The 17,294-nt window shown below is 44.2% G+C and overlaps 1 protein-coding gene across 1 annotated transcript; it reads right to left on the reverse strand.

Moving 5' to 3' along the window:
* Window positions 1–6,903: 6,903 nt before the first annotated feature.
* Window positions 6,904–16,975, reverse strand: LOC130882252 (acyl-coenzyme A thioesterase 6-like). Its single transcript, XM_057782163.1, has 4 exons — window positions 16,957–16,975; window positions 13,316–13,894; window positions 9,096–9,298; window positions 6,904–7,864 (listed from the first exon to the last, which is right to left on the reverse strand). Exons 1-4 carry the CDS (start codon window positions 16,973–16,975, stop codon window positions 7,259–7,261), a joined length of 1,407 nt encoding a protein of 468 aa, XP_057638146.1. The 3' UTR covers window positions 6,904–7,258.
* Window positions 16,976–17,294: the final 319 nt, after the last annotated feature.

Raw genomic sequence — 17,294 nt, forward strand, 5'->3', positions numbered from 1 at the left:
ACCTACTAGATGGCCAGCAGAACATTCCTCTCTCTCTTCTCTCTCTGCTCTCATAGTCTGGTTCAATATACAGGTTATATCTAGCCTACTACCTTCTCTCCCTTCTCTGGACTCTGGTAGATGCCTCTGTCTGTATTCTCCCTCATACCTACAATAAAGGCCTTCTCCTCAGCTGGGTGGTGGTGGTGCACGCCTTTGATACCAGCACTTAGGAGGCAGAGTCAGGCGGATCTCTGAGCTCGTAAGCCAGCATGGTCTACAGAGTGAGTTCTGGGACAGCCAGGGCCACACAGAAACCCTGTCTCAAAAAAAAAAAAAAAAAAAGAAAAGAAAAGAAAAGAAAAAAAACCCAACGGAACAACAACAAAAACCAAACCTCTCGTCAACGATCCTTGGAACAGCCAGCCGCCAGGTCCTCACTTTGTACATCTGTGCTGAACCCTCCACTCTAAACATTTACCACTGTGCCAACATCATATTTGTCAGACGTGTGCTTGTCTCTTTAAATTAACTCAGCATATTTGACACATTTCATAGCAAGAACACTGTGAGCTAGGTGTGTGGAAAGCCTATGCCTCTAACCTCAGCACTGGGGAGGCAGAGGAAAGAGGAACCTCTGAGCTTGAGGCTAGCCTGGTCAACAATAGCAAGTGTCAGATGCTAACTCCCAGGATGGCAGTCTGGGCTCAGCTCAGGCTGGACTCTGACCCTATAAACACTTGGCATTCCTCAGAAACCTTGTAAAATGGCTTTCTGTTTGCCAGGAAAAGCCATTACTTTCTTATCTGGTCCTACAGGTTCCCAACCTCCGGGAAGGGCCTGGAGTTCTCTATTAACTCAGACAAGCCTCCAACAGATCAGAGCCCATGCTGGTTCCCAGGCCGTGCCAGCTAGCCTGCCCTCCTCCGCCTCCACGGAACCCCTTATAACAGGCAGGACTCTCTCATCATTTTTCCTATCTTCTCTGCTCCGTAGCCCTAGCAACTGCCAGTCTGCTCCTCTCCCTGTCCTTTCTCTCTGCTTCTCTCTCTGTCCTGAGAGGTAGCCAAGGCAGACTCCCCCAGATGCCGCTGGCTAGTCTCTTCCTCTTATCTACAATACAAAACCTTCTCCTTAATCACGGAAGAGCTGTGCCAGTGGTTTCTTTGCTGCTCATACAGCAAGCTGCAGGAAAGCCAAGAGTACACAGAGAGGCCCTGTCTCAAAAAAAAAAAAAAAAAAAAAAAAACTATAAAAAAATGCTTCAGGTTTCAGATTTTCTGAGGTTAAACACATCCCCCTAAGAAACAAAAGAATTATACAATAGAGCTTTTCTTTCCCTTTTCCTTTTTCTTCTTTCTTGTCTTTTTTTTAATCCATCAAAATCACTAAATAGACCCTAAAAGTTGTTCATCAGAAAATGTGGCTTGTGTTGGTTTGTAATTATTCAGTGGGTAAAAGGAATTTGAGAGAAAAATTTAAAATAGTACTGAAATAGTTTCCCGAAGTTCAGAAAATCTGGACTCTGAAAAGAGTGGCTAAAATGTTAAATGATGGAGAACTGGAACAATTTTTTGTTGTTGTTTTTTTGTTCTTGTTTTTTTGAGACAGGGTTTCTCTGTAGCTTTGGAGCATGTCCTGGAGCTAGCTCTTGTAGACCAGGCTGGCCTTGAACTCACAGAACAAATGTGTTTTAAAAAAAATCTTTAATTTTTAAACAAAGGTGTGTAAAAGAGAAAAAAATCACCACGTATAACACTATTAACAATTGTACAAAATAGTTGCAATAGCCCTTCATTGTTAGCATTTTATATGGGTGACAGGTTTATTAGCTCAAATTAGAATTATCATTTTATCAAATTTCCATAGTCAGATTATTTCCATAGTCTGATTTCCAGTTCTGATTTTGGTTGCCGTTATAATTATTTGATTGGAAAACAGCTAACCTTTCCCTCACGGTATTTTTGGTTTGTTGTAGAATAAACTTCTTTCTAGGTTTGATGGCACATACCTTTAATAGAATTTGGGAGACAGATGCAGGCAGACCTCTGTGAGTTTGAGACCAGTCTGGTCTACATAGAGAGTTTCAGGCCAGGCACATAAGGAGACCCTGACTCAAATCTCAATTAATAATAATAATAACAACAACACTAATAAAGTGAGCTCCTTGATTACTTTGTCTCCTAGATATCAAGTGTGCCATTTATTTCCCCAAGCCAATATATATCTCCCAAATAATTACCTATTTTCACCACAACAATAAATCAAGTTTATCCAAAACACATTTTATTTGCAAAGCAAATAGGCCCTGCATAAGGAGAAACAAACAAACAGAGAACAACAGCAACCACAATAAACCCTAACTATGACTCATTGACTTATTCACTCAGCCACTGTTCAAGGAGCACCTAAGAGACCACAGCTTAGAGCTCAAAGGATGTGACTATCTATGCTTGAATGCTGGTGTCACCTAATTGCTTGGCTGGCACAGTGCTGGGTGAGGAGGGTCCCTGAGGTTGGATGGCCCGCCAGTCTAGCTGAATACATGACCTCTGGATATAGTGAGAGATTCTCAAAAATGAAATAAGAAAGGCGAGGGCTGGAAGATATCGCAGCAGGTAAAGGTGCTTGTCACCAAGTGATTACCTGAGTTTGGCCGCCGGAACCCACACAGTAGAAAGAGAGAACAAACTCTCAGATGGAACTGTAGCTTGCTTGGCTACTTCGCAGCTCACGCCTTCATAGACAGCTCAAGGACCACGACTGATCGCACAATTATCCACTAAGATAATTTGTTGTCTCGGGGTTGCTTTTAAAGCTGAGTTTTTCTCATGAAAGCTGAGGCTAGGGTTTCCAAGTTTGATGGGTTGTACAAACAGCAGCAAGGCTTGGATGGCCGTGTTTATGTTTTACCTAACGGCGGGACAGCATGCGAGATTCAAGATCTCCTACTCAGCCTGCTGCTCAGAGAACAAAGATGGGGAAGGGAAGCAGTGATTTCTGACGGAAAATATTCGCAGGCCACAGTCTCTAAAATCTCTCTCTGGCCACCAGGGGACACTGTTCCCTAAACGTGCTCAGTGGAGGCACCCAGGCGCTAGGACAAGTTATGTCCAAGAAAGACAATCACAGTTCACATCAAAACAGTTCAATGAGACAGAGAATTGAGCGGTCAGATAGCAGGGTGAGATAACAGAAACATACAGAGGAAGTCCTCTGACTTGAAAGCCATGAAGTTTCAAAACTGAGGAAGGCATAAACTTTGGTGGGCTGTTTTCAGTTGATAGGGTGGTTTTTAAAGTTTGATCACCTTCATTTGTTTAGGGGTGTGTGGGTACATGGGTGCCATGTGTGGACGTCAGAGGAGAACCTGTGGGAGTCTGTTCACTCCTTCCACTGTGTGAGTCCTGGGGGTCAAACCTGGGTCATCATCTTTGGCAGCAAGTGCTATTCACTGAGACATCTGCATGGCTCAACTTTGGCTATTCTGAAAAATAAACTCTGTCTTCTTGTTGCCAGGGACAAGTATTAGTGCATTGTTTTGTATATGTAAGAAGACCCAAAAACTTATGGTACATGACTTTCATAGATTTTGTTTTTGAGAAGGCATTGAACCCTCAGAATAAAAACACATGTCCTATTCTTATATATGTATAAAAATGGTTCTAGAAGGGGTTTTATCAAGTTAGCAACAGTATTATTGTCAGTTGAGAAAGTTACAGACCACCATGCATTTCAGGCCAAATAAAAGTCCTTTATTTTAGCTAGTGACTGGGAGTAGGTGATTGCCACAAAGAACTCTTGAGCTCAAAGCTCAGGGGCACAGCTTTTATGGAGGCAAAAACCAAAACAATGGCAACAAAAGACAAAACTCAGAAGAACGATAATGACATCATTGTCAGGAGTAGGTCGGGGGAGCATGGTAATGTTTGCTGAGGCCATACATTCAGAAGTCATTTTGGTTATATATCTGGGCCATGGTAAGGGTCATGGAAAGTCCCGGATGTATAGCCGAAGTGGACATGACTTCTCAGAATGATCAGGGGCTGAAAAGCACTTAAGCAGGTACAAAGAGAAGTTAGGGCAAGATAGTCACTTCAGCAGTATGCTGCCTTGGAAGAGAGCTGGGATTGGGAAAGGAGCTGAGAGAAATGCTACTTTTTCTGCACTTCTTGAATTTCATACAGTGAAGAATGTGCCTATTATATATATAATCTGTGTTTTCTGCTAAGTTTTGAATAAAATGTGGCCCCACATTGTGTACACACACACACACACATACAGGCAAAACACTCATACATATTGTTAAGTTTAATTCCTTGTTAATGGGAATCTCCTGCTGCTGAAGTCAGAGTATGGACAGAAGCAACTCCACGGGAGTAGGCTTGGGTTGGAGTCCCAACCTGAATATCCTAGACTCTTTGGGTATATGGATGCCAGGGGCTGGAGTGACACTTCTCCCCTAACACATAGAAAATAAATCTAAAATTTTTTTTAAATAAAATGAGCATATAAAATAGCCTAACTTAAAAAAATAGCATAACTTAAACGATACTTTAGAAGATATAAGAAGTCTGCATTTTGGGGGCTGGAGAGATGGTTCAGCTGACTCCTCTTCCAGAGGTCCTGAGTTCAATTCCCAGCAATCACATGGGGGCTCACAACCATCCAAAATGAGATCTGGTGCCTTCTTCTGGTCTTCAGGCATACATGCAGAATATTGTATACATAATACATAAGAAAAAAAGAAGTCTGCATTTTCAGTTGTCTAGAACGTATAGACGACTTAGACAAAAGCAAGAGCTCTACCACCGAGCCACATCTGCAGCCACTTTCCTTTATTCTGACATTTTGAGTCTAGGTTTCAATTAAGTACCCAGATTGGACTAGCTCTGTAACCCAGGAAGACTGTGAACTTGCAGTCTTGCCTCAGCCTTCCAAGAGGCTGGGATTAAAGGACCACCAAGTGCAGCTGCACAAGTCTTTTTAAATAGCCAGCGGTTAACCCAGACATGTATTTTTTTCGGATTGTCCATTAGCCTTTTTCAGCCAGCCAGACGTGCATTCAAGGATATTGCGTTTATCAAGGAAAAGATGACAATAGGTTGGATTTGGTTATGTTTTATTATTTAAAAATTTATTTTAAAGTGTCTAAAAACAAGAATTTGTACATATTTGGGGGTACCATGCTGTGATAATGTGAATGGGAAAAGGTCCCCCATAGAGTCACATATTTGAATACTTGGTCACCAGTTGCTGTTTTGGGGGATGTTGTGGAACTTATAGGATACGAAGGTGTGATGGAGTAAGAATGTCACTGGGGACAGGCTTTGAGAGTCTGTAGCCTACCCACTCCCAGCACCCTCCTTTTCTCTCTGTCTCTCTCTCTGTCTTTGTGGGCGCGTGTGTGCATGTGTGTGTTTCCTCCATGTGGATAGAAAGGTGACTAGCTAGCTTCCTGCTCCAGCTTCCTGCTCCAGCCCTCTGCTCTCATGCCCTCCCTGTCATTATGAACTCTAGCCCTGTGAGATTGGAAACCATAAGTTGCTTTTGGCCACTGTATTTTGTCACAGCAACAGAAAGGGACTGATGTGTGAAGCTTTGATACATAAATACACCGTACAATGTTTAAGCCAGGTTAACCATATCTCCGCGAATATTTATCATGCTTATGGTAAAAAAAAATACATTCAAAATCTTTCCTTCTAACTTTTGAAAACACACAGCACGTTATCACTATTCCTAGCACCCTGCTGTGAAGGATGCACACCTCTTCCTGTCATCTACCTGGAACTTAGACCCCTTCATCACCCTTTCTCCGTGCCCTCTTCTCTCCTCTTTCCAGACTCTGTTAACCATAGTCTCGACTTCCTTGCACTCCGACTTGTTTGTTGTTTTCCTTTTGAAAAGTCTCACTGAACTCATTTCAGGTTTATCACATCCGCTGCATGCCACTAAGTGTCAGGGAAAATTATTAGCTTTTTTTTTTTTTTTTTAATCATTTTCAAAATGTTTGAACCTAAGCTCTCCAACTTGGCTTTCGGAGCCTTCATTCTGTGGCTGTCGCTTGGCTTGAACTTCCCACACTGTAATTCAGCATTAGTAGAAGGTAAAATCTCAGGACAAATAGAGTCAACTAATCAATGAAATCCACGGGTTTTGGGGTGGGTTGATTTAGTTCCTCCATCAACCAGATTTTGTAAAAAAAAAAAAAAAAAAAAAAATTGTGTATGTGTGTGTGTGATGTATATGTCTGTGTGTCTGTATATGTGTGTGTTGTGTGGATATATGTGTGTGTGATGTGTGTGTCTGTGTATATATATGTGTGTGTGTGTGATGTTTATGTGCTTAGAGAGGTCAAAGAACAGCTTTGTAGAACCATTTCTCTCCTGTCCCCTTTCCATGGGGTCTGGTGATTGAACTCAGGTCATCGGGCTTCCTTACTGAGCAGCAAACAGCTCTATCTCCAGATGAGCTTCTCAACGCTTCTTGCCTCCAGTATCCTCACCTCCAGTATCCTCATCAGGAAAAAAAAAAAAGAGCAGCTAATACTTTTCAGGTCAACTGTTTAAGTGGCTCGTGGGGATTGTCTGATTTAATCATAACATCTCAATGCAGTATTTGTTATTTTCCCACTATACAGATAAAGAAATGGAGGGTTAGAGAGATTAACAGCTTATTCAAGAGCAACCACATAGAGCCCGGCAGAGCCTGAGATGGAGATCTACTTGCTACTACGGAGGCATCTTTGAAGAGACAACTTTTATATTACTTGATGCTTTTAATATGACTAAGAATTCGGGAGAACTGATTTCTAAGCTTTGCACTTATTTTACAGATGTTGGAATCTTGTCTACCTGTTTGGGTTAGACATCCCTAGTGTCTCTCCAGCAGCAGGCCTGCCTAGGGATGAGTTGAAGCAGAAACTCCCAGAGTTTACATCATAGGAAGCTAGAATACATGGTGGATGATTATACTCCAAGTTTTACAGTTGACTCTCACTGTTACCTCTGAGGAAACTTTTTTTTATTAGTTAGAATTGGCTTGGTGAGCAGTTTTGTGTATACCCAGAAAACCATGATAGCGTAAGTGTATGGTTATAATATCAGCACTGAAGAGATGGAAGCAGAAGGATCAGAAGTTCGAGGTCATCCTTGTCTACACAAGGATGTGAATATGAGACTACAAAAAAAAAAAAGCCTCCTTAGTACTCTGGAAGTCCAAAGGAATTTGCATGATTAGAGCTTTCACACATGGCTTTTGGTTTAAAGTTGCAATGTTATATTTTGCTGCGCTTCTCAGGTATTTCACGATTGAGATAATTTTGGAAGAAAGTCTGGATTTGCTGCCAGGCATCCACCTGTGCCCTTGAGTGAGCCCTGGCCTCACCTCCATAGAACACTGCTTCACCCAACACTGCATGCACAGAAGCTCTGGAAAGAGGGAAGTAAGGTGGGTCGATGCAGTGGCCTGTTTCTGGATAGTAGATTATCTGGGGCCTGCCTTTTCCATGAGCTTGTAGCCGTCGACAGGCTATATGAGCATAGGATTCACTCTTCCAGTTATGATCATCCAAGCCCACAATGAACAGGAAGGGTCCCTGGGCCTTTTCCAGTGGAATAAGACTTTGGTGGTGAGGTTCCTCCAATGGATTGTTCCAAATATCCCCCAAATCCAAAAGGCCTGACTCCATGGTCTTTTGTTTTGTTATGTCACAGCCGAGATCAGGAACAGACAGACCTTTGTAATACAGAGGAGCTATTGTGTTGGCCACACAGGCGTTGATAATGGCAGTGGCCGTGATGTTCCTTAGGAAAGCGGCCATCGAGAGGCACAGGTCACCGCCTTTGGAGAAACCAAGAAGGCCGACATTCGGGCCTTTCACCTGAGGAGAGAGAACAAGTGTAGAGTTCACGAGTGGAAAGTGTGCAGTGAGTTTATATTCTCCGAGAACCTGTCTCGGCTATAACTTCTTTGTCCTCCTTATTCGATACTCTACAAAACTGAAACGTGCCCGTTATAAACAAATGAATTGATTTCTGAGTATACGCACCATCTGATATTTATAAAGACCAGGTCAAGAGTACATATAAAGGCCCTTATCAACTAAACTAATGAACAAACTGTTACATATTTTCTCTATCTTGATGAATAGACCACAACTCATTCTCTCTCCTCATCAGGTGAAAGGCCCAAACAGGACAGGAACCTGGAAGCAGGAGCTGATGCAGAGGCCATGAAGGAGTGCTGCTCACGGCTTGCTCAGTCTGCTTTCTTTCTTTTTTAAAAAAAATATTTATTTATTTATTTATTATGTATACAATATTCTGTCTGTGTGTATGCCTGCAGGCCAGAAGAGGGCACCAGACCCCATTACAGATGGTTGTGAGCCACCATGTGGTTGCTAGGAGTTGAACTCAGGACCTTTGGAAGAACAGTCAGTGTTCTTAACCTCTGAGCCATCTCTCCAGCCCCAGCCTGCTTTCTTATAGAACCCAGGACCATCCGTCCAGGGATGGAACCACCCACAAGTGGCTGGGCCCTCCCCCATCAGTCACTAATAAAGAAAATGTCCTACAGGTTTACCTACAGCCCAATCTTAGGGTAGCATTTTCTTAGTTGAGGCTCCCTCCTCTCTGATGACTCTAGCTTGTGTCAAGTTGACATAAAACTAGCTTGTACAATAATATTCATCACATAGCATGTATACAGTGTTCTGCCTGTATGTATGTATGCCTACCTGCCTGCTATATAGAAGAAGGTACCAGATCCCATTACAGGTGGTTGTGAGCCACCATCAGGTTGCTGGGAATTGAACTCAGGACTTTTGGAAGAGCAGACAGTGCTCTTAACCACTGAGCCATCTATCCAGCCCATGGCTAGCAGTTCCGTAGTGCAGTGCTTTAGAGTTATGGTAGTTAGGAAAGAAACTAAACAGTCAAATCTTAAGAGATAGGAAAGATGGGTAGAGACAGGAATAGTCTTAGCCACTGTTGAGGAACTGCTTGGCCCTCCCTTCGTATCTCTAATGCCCAGCCTCCTGACAAGGCTTTTGGCTCTGGCCTTGAGTCCACTCCCCTCCCCTCCTTTGTATTAAGGACAGCACTAGACCTCACCTTTGGATGCTGCAGCAGAAAGGCCACAGCTTCTTCAAAGTACTCCAGGTGCACATCACTCAAATATTCAGGGAGGTCTTCAAATCTGAAGTAAGCCAGAGCAAGTACAGCAAAACCATGCCCAGCCAGGAGGCTGGCTCGGTATTCACACAGCCCACCGCTGCTTCCAAACAAATCGATGATCCCCGGGAACCTCCCCTTGCCTGTGGAGCACAACACAGCACATCACAAAACGACTTAGCTGCTCAAAAGAGATTTGGGGATTCAGATTTTTTTTTTTTTTTTTTTTTTTTTTGGTTTTTCGAGACAGGGTTTCTCTGTGGCTTTGGAGCCTGTCCTGGAACTAGCTCTGTAGACCAGGATGGTCTCGAACTCACAGAGATCCGCCTGCCTCTGCCTCCCAAGTGCTGGGATTAAAGGCATGCGCCACCATCGCCCAGCTCAGATTTTGGGAATTAACAAGAAAAAGTCTTTGAAGTCAGGGATGCGGTGGCGGGAAATATCTGAGAATCAGGATCCCTCCTACTTTATTTCTTTGGAGACATGATCTTACTACATTGTATATGGTGGCCTGGAACTTGACCCTCCTGCCTCTGCCTCTCAACAGAGGAGTTACAGATGTGTGGCACCACATCTGGCTCTTTTTTTTTTTTTTTTTTTTTGTACAGGGTCTCATTATGTAGCTCTGGCTAGCATGGAACTCACTATAAACCAGACTGGCCTCAAACTCACAGAGATCAGCCTGCCTCTGCCTCCTAGGATTAAAGGTGTGCACCACTGTATCTGGCTGGCTGTTTTTAATAATCTACAGAGAAAAGAAAAGTGGAATAAAATGTTTTTCCCCCAGAATTTGTCATAAATAATAACAAAGTTTTAAAATAGCACATGTCTTCCAAACACTTTTTTCAGTTTCCTCGGAGAGTATCTGCGAATGCTCTATATGTTCACTCGGGGTTACTAGAGGGTCTTCCCCTCTCTTTGTCATCTTTTCTACCTTTAAAAAAGGGCACCCTGCACCTGCCAAGTTGTTTTGACCCCTGAATGCTTACATCTACTGTACTATCTCTCTCTCTCCTGACTTTGATCTGCTCAACTTCTCAGTTTGCCGACTTCACTTTAGGTTCAACCCCTTCCAGACAGTCTTTCCAATGTGTCCCCAAGGCTGAGTTGGATTAGCTTGTCTCAGACGTGTTCTCCCTGGTGCCTTAGCCTGCATGTCCTTCTCAGAGTACCTGCCACACTGTATTCTCTGGATAAGGGTAATTCCTATTATGCTAAAAATTTTGCCCCAAATTTTGGTAGGTCCTGTCTTAGTTTCTTTTTCATTGCTGTGATAAAATTAGCATGACCAAGGCAACTAATAAAAGAAAGAATCTAATTTGGAGCTCACAATTACAGAGGGTTGGAATATATGATAATCACGGGAGGGGCTGGTATGGGAGCACGGGAGCAGGCAGTACTGGAGCAGTAGCTGACAGCTCTTTTCTTGATCCACAAGCACAAGCACACCGCCCTCAACAAGCCACACCTCTTAATCCTTTCCAAACAGCTCTATCAACTGGGGACAAGGTACTCAAATATATAAGCCCATGGAGGCCATGCTCATTCAAACCAGCACAGGCCACACAGTAGACAATGAAATTTTCTGTTTGTTTTTCTTTTCTCATTCTCTCTCTTTTTTTTCCTTATTCATTTCCCTCTTGTTAAGTCTTATGCAGTGCATGCTAGCCTCAAACTTGCTTGGTAAACCAGGATCTTGAGCTCCTGATCCTCCTGCCCCTGCCTCTGGGGTACCGGAATTTCAAATGTATGCCACCACACTATTTAAATAATTTACTTGGAAATCATGTTGTTTACTTGTCCTTACTGAAAGACTTTATAACACTGTGGTGGTTTGAATAGGATGGGCCCCAGAGGTCCATATACTTGAATGCTTTGTCATCGGGGGGAGCACTATTTGAGAAGGATTAGGAGGCGTGGCCTTATTGGGAGTAGTGCATCACTAGGAATGGGCTTTGAGGTTTCCAAAGCCCACACAAGGCCCAGTGTTGCCCTCTCTGCTTATGGACCAGGATGTAGCTCTCAACTGCCTACACTCTGCCATGCTCCTCATCATGATGATGGACTAAACCTCGAAAAATGTAAGCAAACCCCCAATTCAATGCTTTCTTTCAGAAGAATTGCTTCGGTCATGGTGTCTCTTCACAGCAGCGGGACAGTGACTAGGACAATACTCTTAATGGATGACTGAGTCAGTCAGGGTGACTTACAGAGCTCCTACTAAAGTCGTGTGGAAGTCTCCAGAAACAGAGACAGAGAAATGGAGTAAGACTCCGTTCCAGTTGCAGAGTTCCCGCTGTACCAAGCAACCTCTAGTTCAGGTTAGAAAGTGCCCAAGAGCTGTAAGAAAGAGGCACATTTTCTTTCTTTGTACAACAACCACCAAATTCAGTTTCAAAATTCTGTGTACCGCCGTGACTCTAGCCCTTTTCTGTGATTGGAGGGGTATGCCAGTGAATGTCTTTCCACTGTTTACAGACTGCACCCTATTCTCTCAGACCAGGGTTTGCCAGTATCAGAACAGTATCCATGTCTTAGGCTTTCCATGCCGTGAAGAGACACCATGACCACAGCAGCTCTTATAAAGGAAAACACTTAACCAGGTGGGTTACAGTTCAAATTAGCCCATTATTGTCACAGTGGGAAGCATGTGGCATGCAGGTAGACATGGTGCTGGAGAAGGAGCCGACAGTTCTTCATCTGGACTCACAGTCATCAGAAAGAGACACTGAGTCACGAGGCCTGGCTTGAGCTTCTGAGAGCTTGAAGCCACTCCCTAGTGATGCACTTCCTCTAACAAAGCCACACCTACTCCAATAAGACCACACCTCTTATTTATGGCAGCCATTTTTATTCCAATCACCGCAATCCACTTGTGTATGTATGTGACATGCATGTGAGTATTTGAGCTTGTGTGTGAATGTGAGTGTGCCCTGATGTGTGTGTTGTAGGGCCTAGCTATGACAGGCTCATCAGAGACTACTCAGGTACCACCCAGGAACAGACTATACAAAAGAAATACCTAATGTTCCAACTGTTGCAGATAGGATCACCTGATGAACCTTAGCCCAGCACACACCCATCTCCTTTTCACCAGGGCACCCCTAGGCAAATGTATGTGTGTGTATGTGTGTGTGTGTGTGTAGAAGTCAAAGATCAATATTGGGTATCTTCCTCAATAGTTCTTTTGTTGTCGTTGTTTTGAAACAGGATTTCTCTGTGTAACAGCTCTAGCTGTCCTGGAACTAGCTGTGTAGACCAGGCTGGCCTTGAACTCACATAGATCACCTGCCCCTGCTTCCCAAGTGCTGGGATTAAAGGCGTACGCCACTACCACCCAGCTTCAATGGTTCTTCACCTTACTTTTGGAGACTAGTTCTAAACCTGGAGCTCACCGGCAGGCAGGAATGATATGCTAACATGCCGCAGGAATTCTGTTTGTTCTTCCAGGCTGTGGTTATAGGCATCGAATATGGTGCCCAACTTTTAACATGGGTCCTGAGGGGCTGAGGACCCGAACTCGAGTCTTCATGGTTGCCAAATAAGCACTTTGCCAACTAAGTGATCTCCCTAGCCCACTGTATCCATTTGGAACAAGATAGTTTGTTCTGAGGCTGTTCAGTATTTGGACCCTACCAGCTAGATGGCAACAGCGTTTCCTGCCTTCATTTTTGACAAACAAAAATCTCTGCAGATATTGCTAAATGTCTTCATGGACAGGCAAAAGTCACCCTAGGCTGAGAAGCATCATCAGCTTGTTTACAGATGGGGGAGGACTGCCAGGGACATTCATATGCGTTTTAATGATTAGGGTACATAGTCTTCATTTGTGGGTGTAAGGATCTTGGAAAGTTCGATGTGAAAGGAGACCAAAGTCACTATAACTACAGGCATAAGTTATTGATTACATCGCTACTTAAAATGCACCCGCACTGCGGCATTTAGTGGATTTCAATACTCTAAAGTTGAATGCCCTCTTCAGCATAAAGCTGAGGTATTCATGGTGGCTTAAGAGATGAGACTTGCTAGAAAATTTTCCATTTAAAACGACTGGCAGGCTTTGGAATGCGGAAGTACCACAATTATGTGACTGTTCCACCAGGTTTATGTAGGAACAGAGATCAGTCTAGGCTAAGAGCACAGATCTGAGGATTGCTCACCTGAAGGCAGGAAGAGCGTGGCGCGCACACGGCCCTCGCGCACGGGCACGCGCCGCACCCCGGGAGCCATGAAGTGACGCTCGTGCACCGCCCGCGCCAGCAGCCGCCCGCCGTCGGGCTCGTGGCCGTCCAGCACCTCCAGCTCCACCACGAAGGGCGTCTGCACGTCGCGCTTGATCAGGCGCCAGAGCGGCCGATCGGGCTCCATAGCCCAGAGCAGCCCCATGGGCTCGAGCCCCGCGAAGCTGCCGCCCAGCGCGGGAGCGCGCGCCAGGTCCAGCTCGCCGTGGGGATCGGCGCGGTAGCGCGCGTGGGAGCGGAAGAGCGCGCCTCTCTCGTCGCGCAGGGCGGCGCGCAGCGTGACGGGCTGCTCGGGGGCCAGGCCGCGCACGGCGATGCTCAGCGGCTCGTCCCAGCAGCTGCGACCCGCGGGCTCCAGGCTCAGCGTCGCCATTATGCTAGGACTGGAGCTGGAGCCGGAGGCCTTGGGGAGCTCCACGCGAGTCCGGAGCGGAGCCTGGCCTGCTGTGGAGCCGTCCTGGTCGGTCTCTGGGAGATCCCGAGCCGTCGGTCGCGCTTCTCAGGGAAGACAGAGACAGAAACCATGCTGGTGTTTGCAGACTGACGGGAGGTCAGAGTAGCAGTGGGGTCAAGTCAGGACACAAGATTCTGCTTAGGTGGATTGGTAGTGACACTAGGTGAATAAGAGGCAAAGTCCGGTCCTTGCGTAGATTAGGTAGCAGTTTTTTGTAAAAGCAAACAAACAACTCTTACTTTCATTTTAGGCTACTTTTGCTACTCTAAGGAAATAGGAAACGTTGGATAATTTATAGCAGATTTTTTTTTGGGGGGGGGTGGTTTCAAGACAGGGTTTCTCTGTAGCTTTAAAACCTGTCCTGGAACTAGCTCTTGTAGACCAGGCTGGCCTCAAACTCACAGAGATCCACCTGCCTCTGCTTCCCAAGTGCTGGGATTTAAGGCATGTGCCACTAACGCCTGGCAATAAAGAAATTTCTGATAGTTTTGAGTTCTGGAAAGTCCAAGTTGAAGTGGGAGGTCATTATTTGGTCACATGTCATTCACTAGCGAAAAGCAAACAGCACTAAAATTGGGTGTAATGACCCAGAGACAGGAGGATCATTATAATTCAAAGCCAGCCTGGGATACATAGAGAGGTCCTATTTTAAACAAACCCACAGACAAAGCATGCAAGAAAACAAAATGGCTAAACTCAGCCTTCAAAGAGAAAACTAAAGATAACCCACACCTGCTATAACCCACTCCGTTTACCAGCACAGAGTCCTCCCTAAGTTTCTACCTACCAGTGGTTAAGTTTCTACCACACAAGCTTTGAGAGACACTTTGAAACATAGCAAACTACATACGAGAACAGGTCGATTGTGAAAAGAGAACTTGTACACAGAATTGTGTGGTCATATCCTTATAAAAACAAGACCCAGGCTGGGCGGTGGCGGTGGCGCACACCTTTAGTCCCAGCACTCAGGAGGCAGAGGCAGGCGGATCTCTGAGTTAGAGGTCAGGCTTGTCTGCAGAGCAAGTTCCAGGACAGCCAGGACTGTTACACAGAGAAACCCTGTCTCGAAAAACCAAAATAAATAAATAAATAAATAAATAAATAAATAAATAAATAAATAGAAAGAAAGAAAAGAAAAGAAAAAGAAAATGACAAGATCTCTCACTACCAGATGCCAGGAGTCTTTCTTCTGCTACAGACATATTTTTCTTTCAAAAGATACTTGTTTTAGTCAGGTTCACAATACTGCAATGAGATATCTAGGGTATTAATTTATGAGGAGAAAATGTTTAACGTGTCTGTAATCCAGTCTAAGATCTTGGTATACCAGATAGCAAAATGAGGTCCACCTATGTCTACATCGCAAGTTAGAAAGAAAGACTTTAGGATTTCACAACTCCACTGATGGGCACACTCCCAGTGGCCTAAAGATCTTCTAGAAGTCACCACCTTTCATAGATCTCTGTCTGTCTGTCTCTGTTTCTGCCTCCCAAGTCTTGAGATTAAGGGCGTGTGCTACCACCACTACCCAGCTTCCACTAGGAATCTTTGAATTTTTCTTCTCATCTCATTGTCAAGCCTTCTCTGTACATATCAGAGGCATCATTCGTGACACTGTGTCCACTTGACATTATTATTGGTACCTTGGTTATAACTACTATCTTGTATAGGCTTACTCTATCACATACCCCAACTACTTAGGACAAGCAGAGTCATTGAGACAGTCAGCTAAGCATGTTGTGCCATCTGCTGCTGCTCAGGTTGTTTTTAACTGAAAATGATAACACAGAGAGGACTAGCTCCATTCTGGTTCGCATAGCCTACCTTTGCCTGTGATTGGATACAAATCATCTTCTGTACTCGGAGGCTGCTTGTTTGTTTTCCCAACTGCTCAGCCCTGAAATAATCACACAGAAACTGTATTAATTAAATCAGTTTGGCCCATTGTTCTAGCTTTTTATTGGCTAACTCTTACATTGTAATTTAACCCATTTCTAGTAATCTGTGTATCACCACATGGCTATGGGTTACCGGGTAAAGTTCTGGCGTCTGCCTCCGGCAGGACTACATAGCTTCTCTCTTACTCCGCCTTCTTTCTCCCAGCATTCAGTTTAGTTTCCCCTCCTACCTCTATTCTGCCTTGTGCAGGCCTAAGTCAATTTCTTTATTAACCAATGGTATTCACAGCATACAGAGGGGAATCCCATATCAATCTTCCTGTCATGTTGCTGCTCAAGACATGTTTCTGTCTGTAAGTCCCTAGGAAATTTTATCCGGTTTACTTCTGGAAGCATCTCTTTCTTTCTTTGGTCTCCTGGCATCTACCATGTTTGGCTTCAGTTCTGATACATCAGAGACAGGTTTGCTGAAACACACTGCGTGCCTCCTGAGTGCAAATGACTTGGAAGCTTTGGTGGGACATTTCCTTTTCATTATTTCTGTTATCCTAAATTCAAGTGAAGTGAACCTTACAGTGTCTCAGAGTTTGTCCACCTCAGCTACCACAGATCTATAAGGAAAACAGGGTGTGCTTTGTAATTGTCCACGCCTCGATTTTTTAAATATATTTTCTGCATTGTAATCTTTAGGAAAAATCCTAAGATCATCTTATTTCTTTCTTCTAATTTGGTATACAGTATTCTCAGATACCAAGCGTGAGCATGCTAGTGAGAATATTTTTTTATTGATTTTATTGAGCTATGCATTTTTCTCTGGTCCCCTCCTTTCCTCTCTCCTCCCTTTCAACCCTATTCCATGATTCCCATGCTCCCAATTTACTCAGGAGATCTTGTATTTTTATCCTTCGATGTAGATTTTGCTCCAACTCCCGAAAACAGAAAGCTTTACTTCTACTGGGTTCATTATAGCTGCTCCAAGGCATTCACTGGGGGTTGCCTACCTGGACCTCCAAACTGCTATGATTTACGTACTTGATATAAAATGGTGTGGAATTGGCATATAGTCTGAAAATCTTTAAAACATTATGATCACATCCAGAATAATTATGTCCCTAAGTGTAACACTAGCGCTGCACAAATAGCTCCTAAATCGTTCCATAGAGTCTAAGATATAATGACCGGAATAAGTTTCAAATAATTCAACCCACTGGCGGTAGAGTCTGCCATGTGGATCTCACTGACACCAGGGGCCACTGCACATGCTTTCTTGTGCAGCAGTTACAGATTTATTTACAGTCATCTAGCACATAGTTGCTGGACCGCGTTATGTAGCAGGCACGGCCAGTCCATGTTGTTCACTTCTCCTCCTATAACTGCAGTTTTAAATCACATGCTGTGCCAGGAGCAGATGTGCTCCTCAAACTCTCAAGTCTCTGCAAAACCACAGCCCCTAAGAGAGAGTGGGATAGCTCAGCGGCAGAGAGCTAGCCCACCATGCACACACCCTGGGCTCAATCTTCATTGCCATAAGAAGGTAGAAACCACT

Source organism: Chionomys nivalis, chromosome 10, assembly GCF_950005125.1.
Source record: "Chionomys nivalis chromosome 10, mChiNiv1.1, whole genome shotgun sequence".
Lineage (NCBI taxonomy): Eukaryota > Metazoa > Chordata > Mammalia > Rodentia > Cricetidae > Chionomys > Chionomys nivalis.

What these genes read in the sequence shown, in the direction of transcription:
- LOC130882252 (XM_057782163.1), bottom strand. An exon ending in CACGCTCTTCCTGCCTTCAG is followed by an intron (nt 9,299 to 13,315) that starts GTGAGCAATCCT and finishes TGTGCTCCACAG; the next exon opens with GCAAGGGGAGGTTCCCGGGG. An exon ending in TTCTGCTGCAGCATCCAAAG is followed by an intron (nt 7,865 to 9,095) that starts GTGAGGTCTAGT and finishes CTCTCTCCTCAG; the next exon opens with GTGAAAGGCCCGAATGTCGG.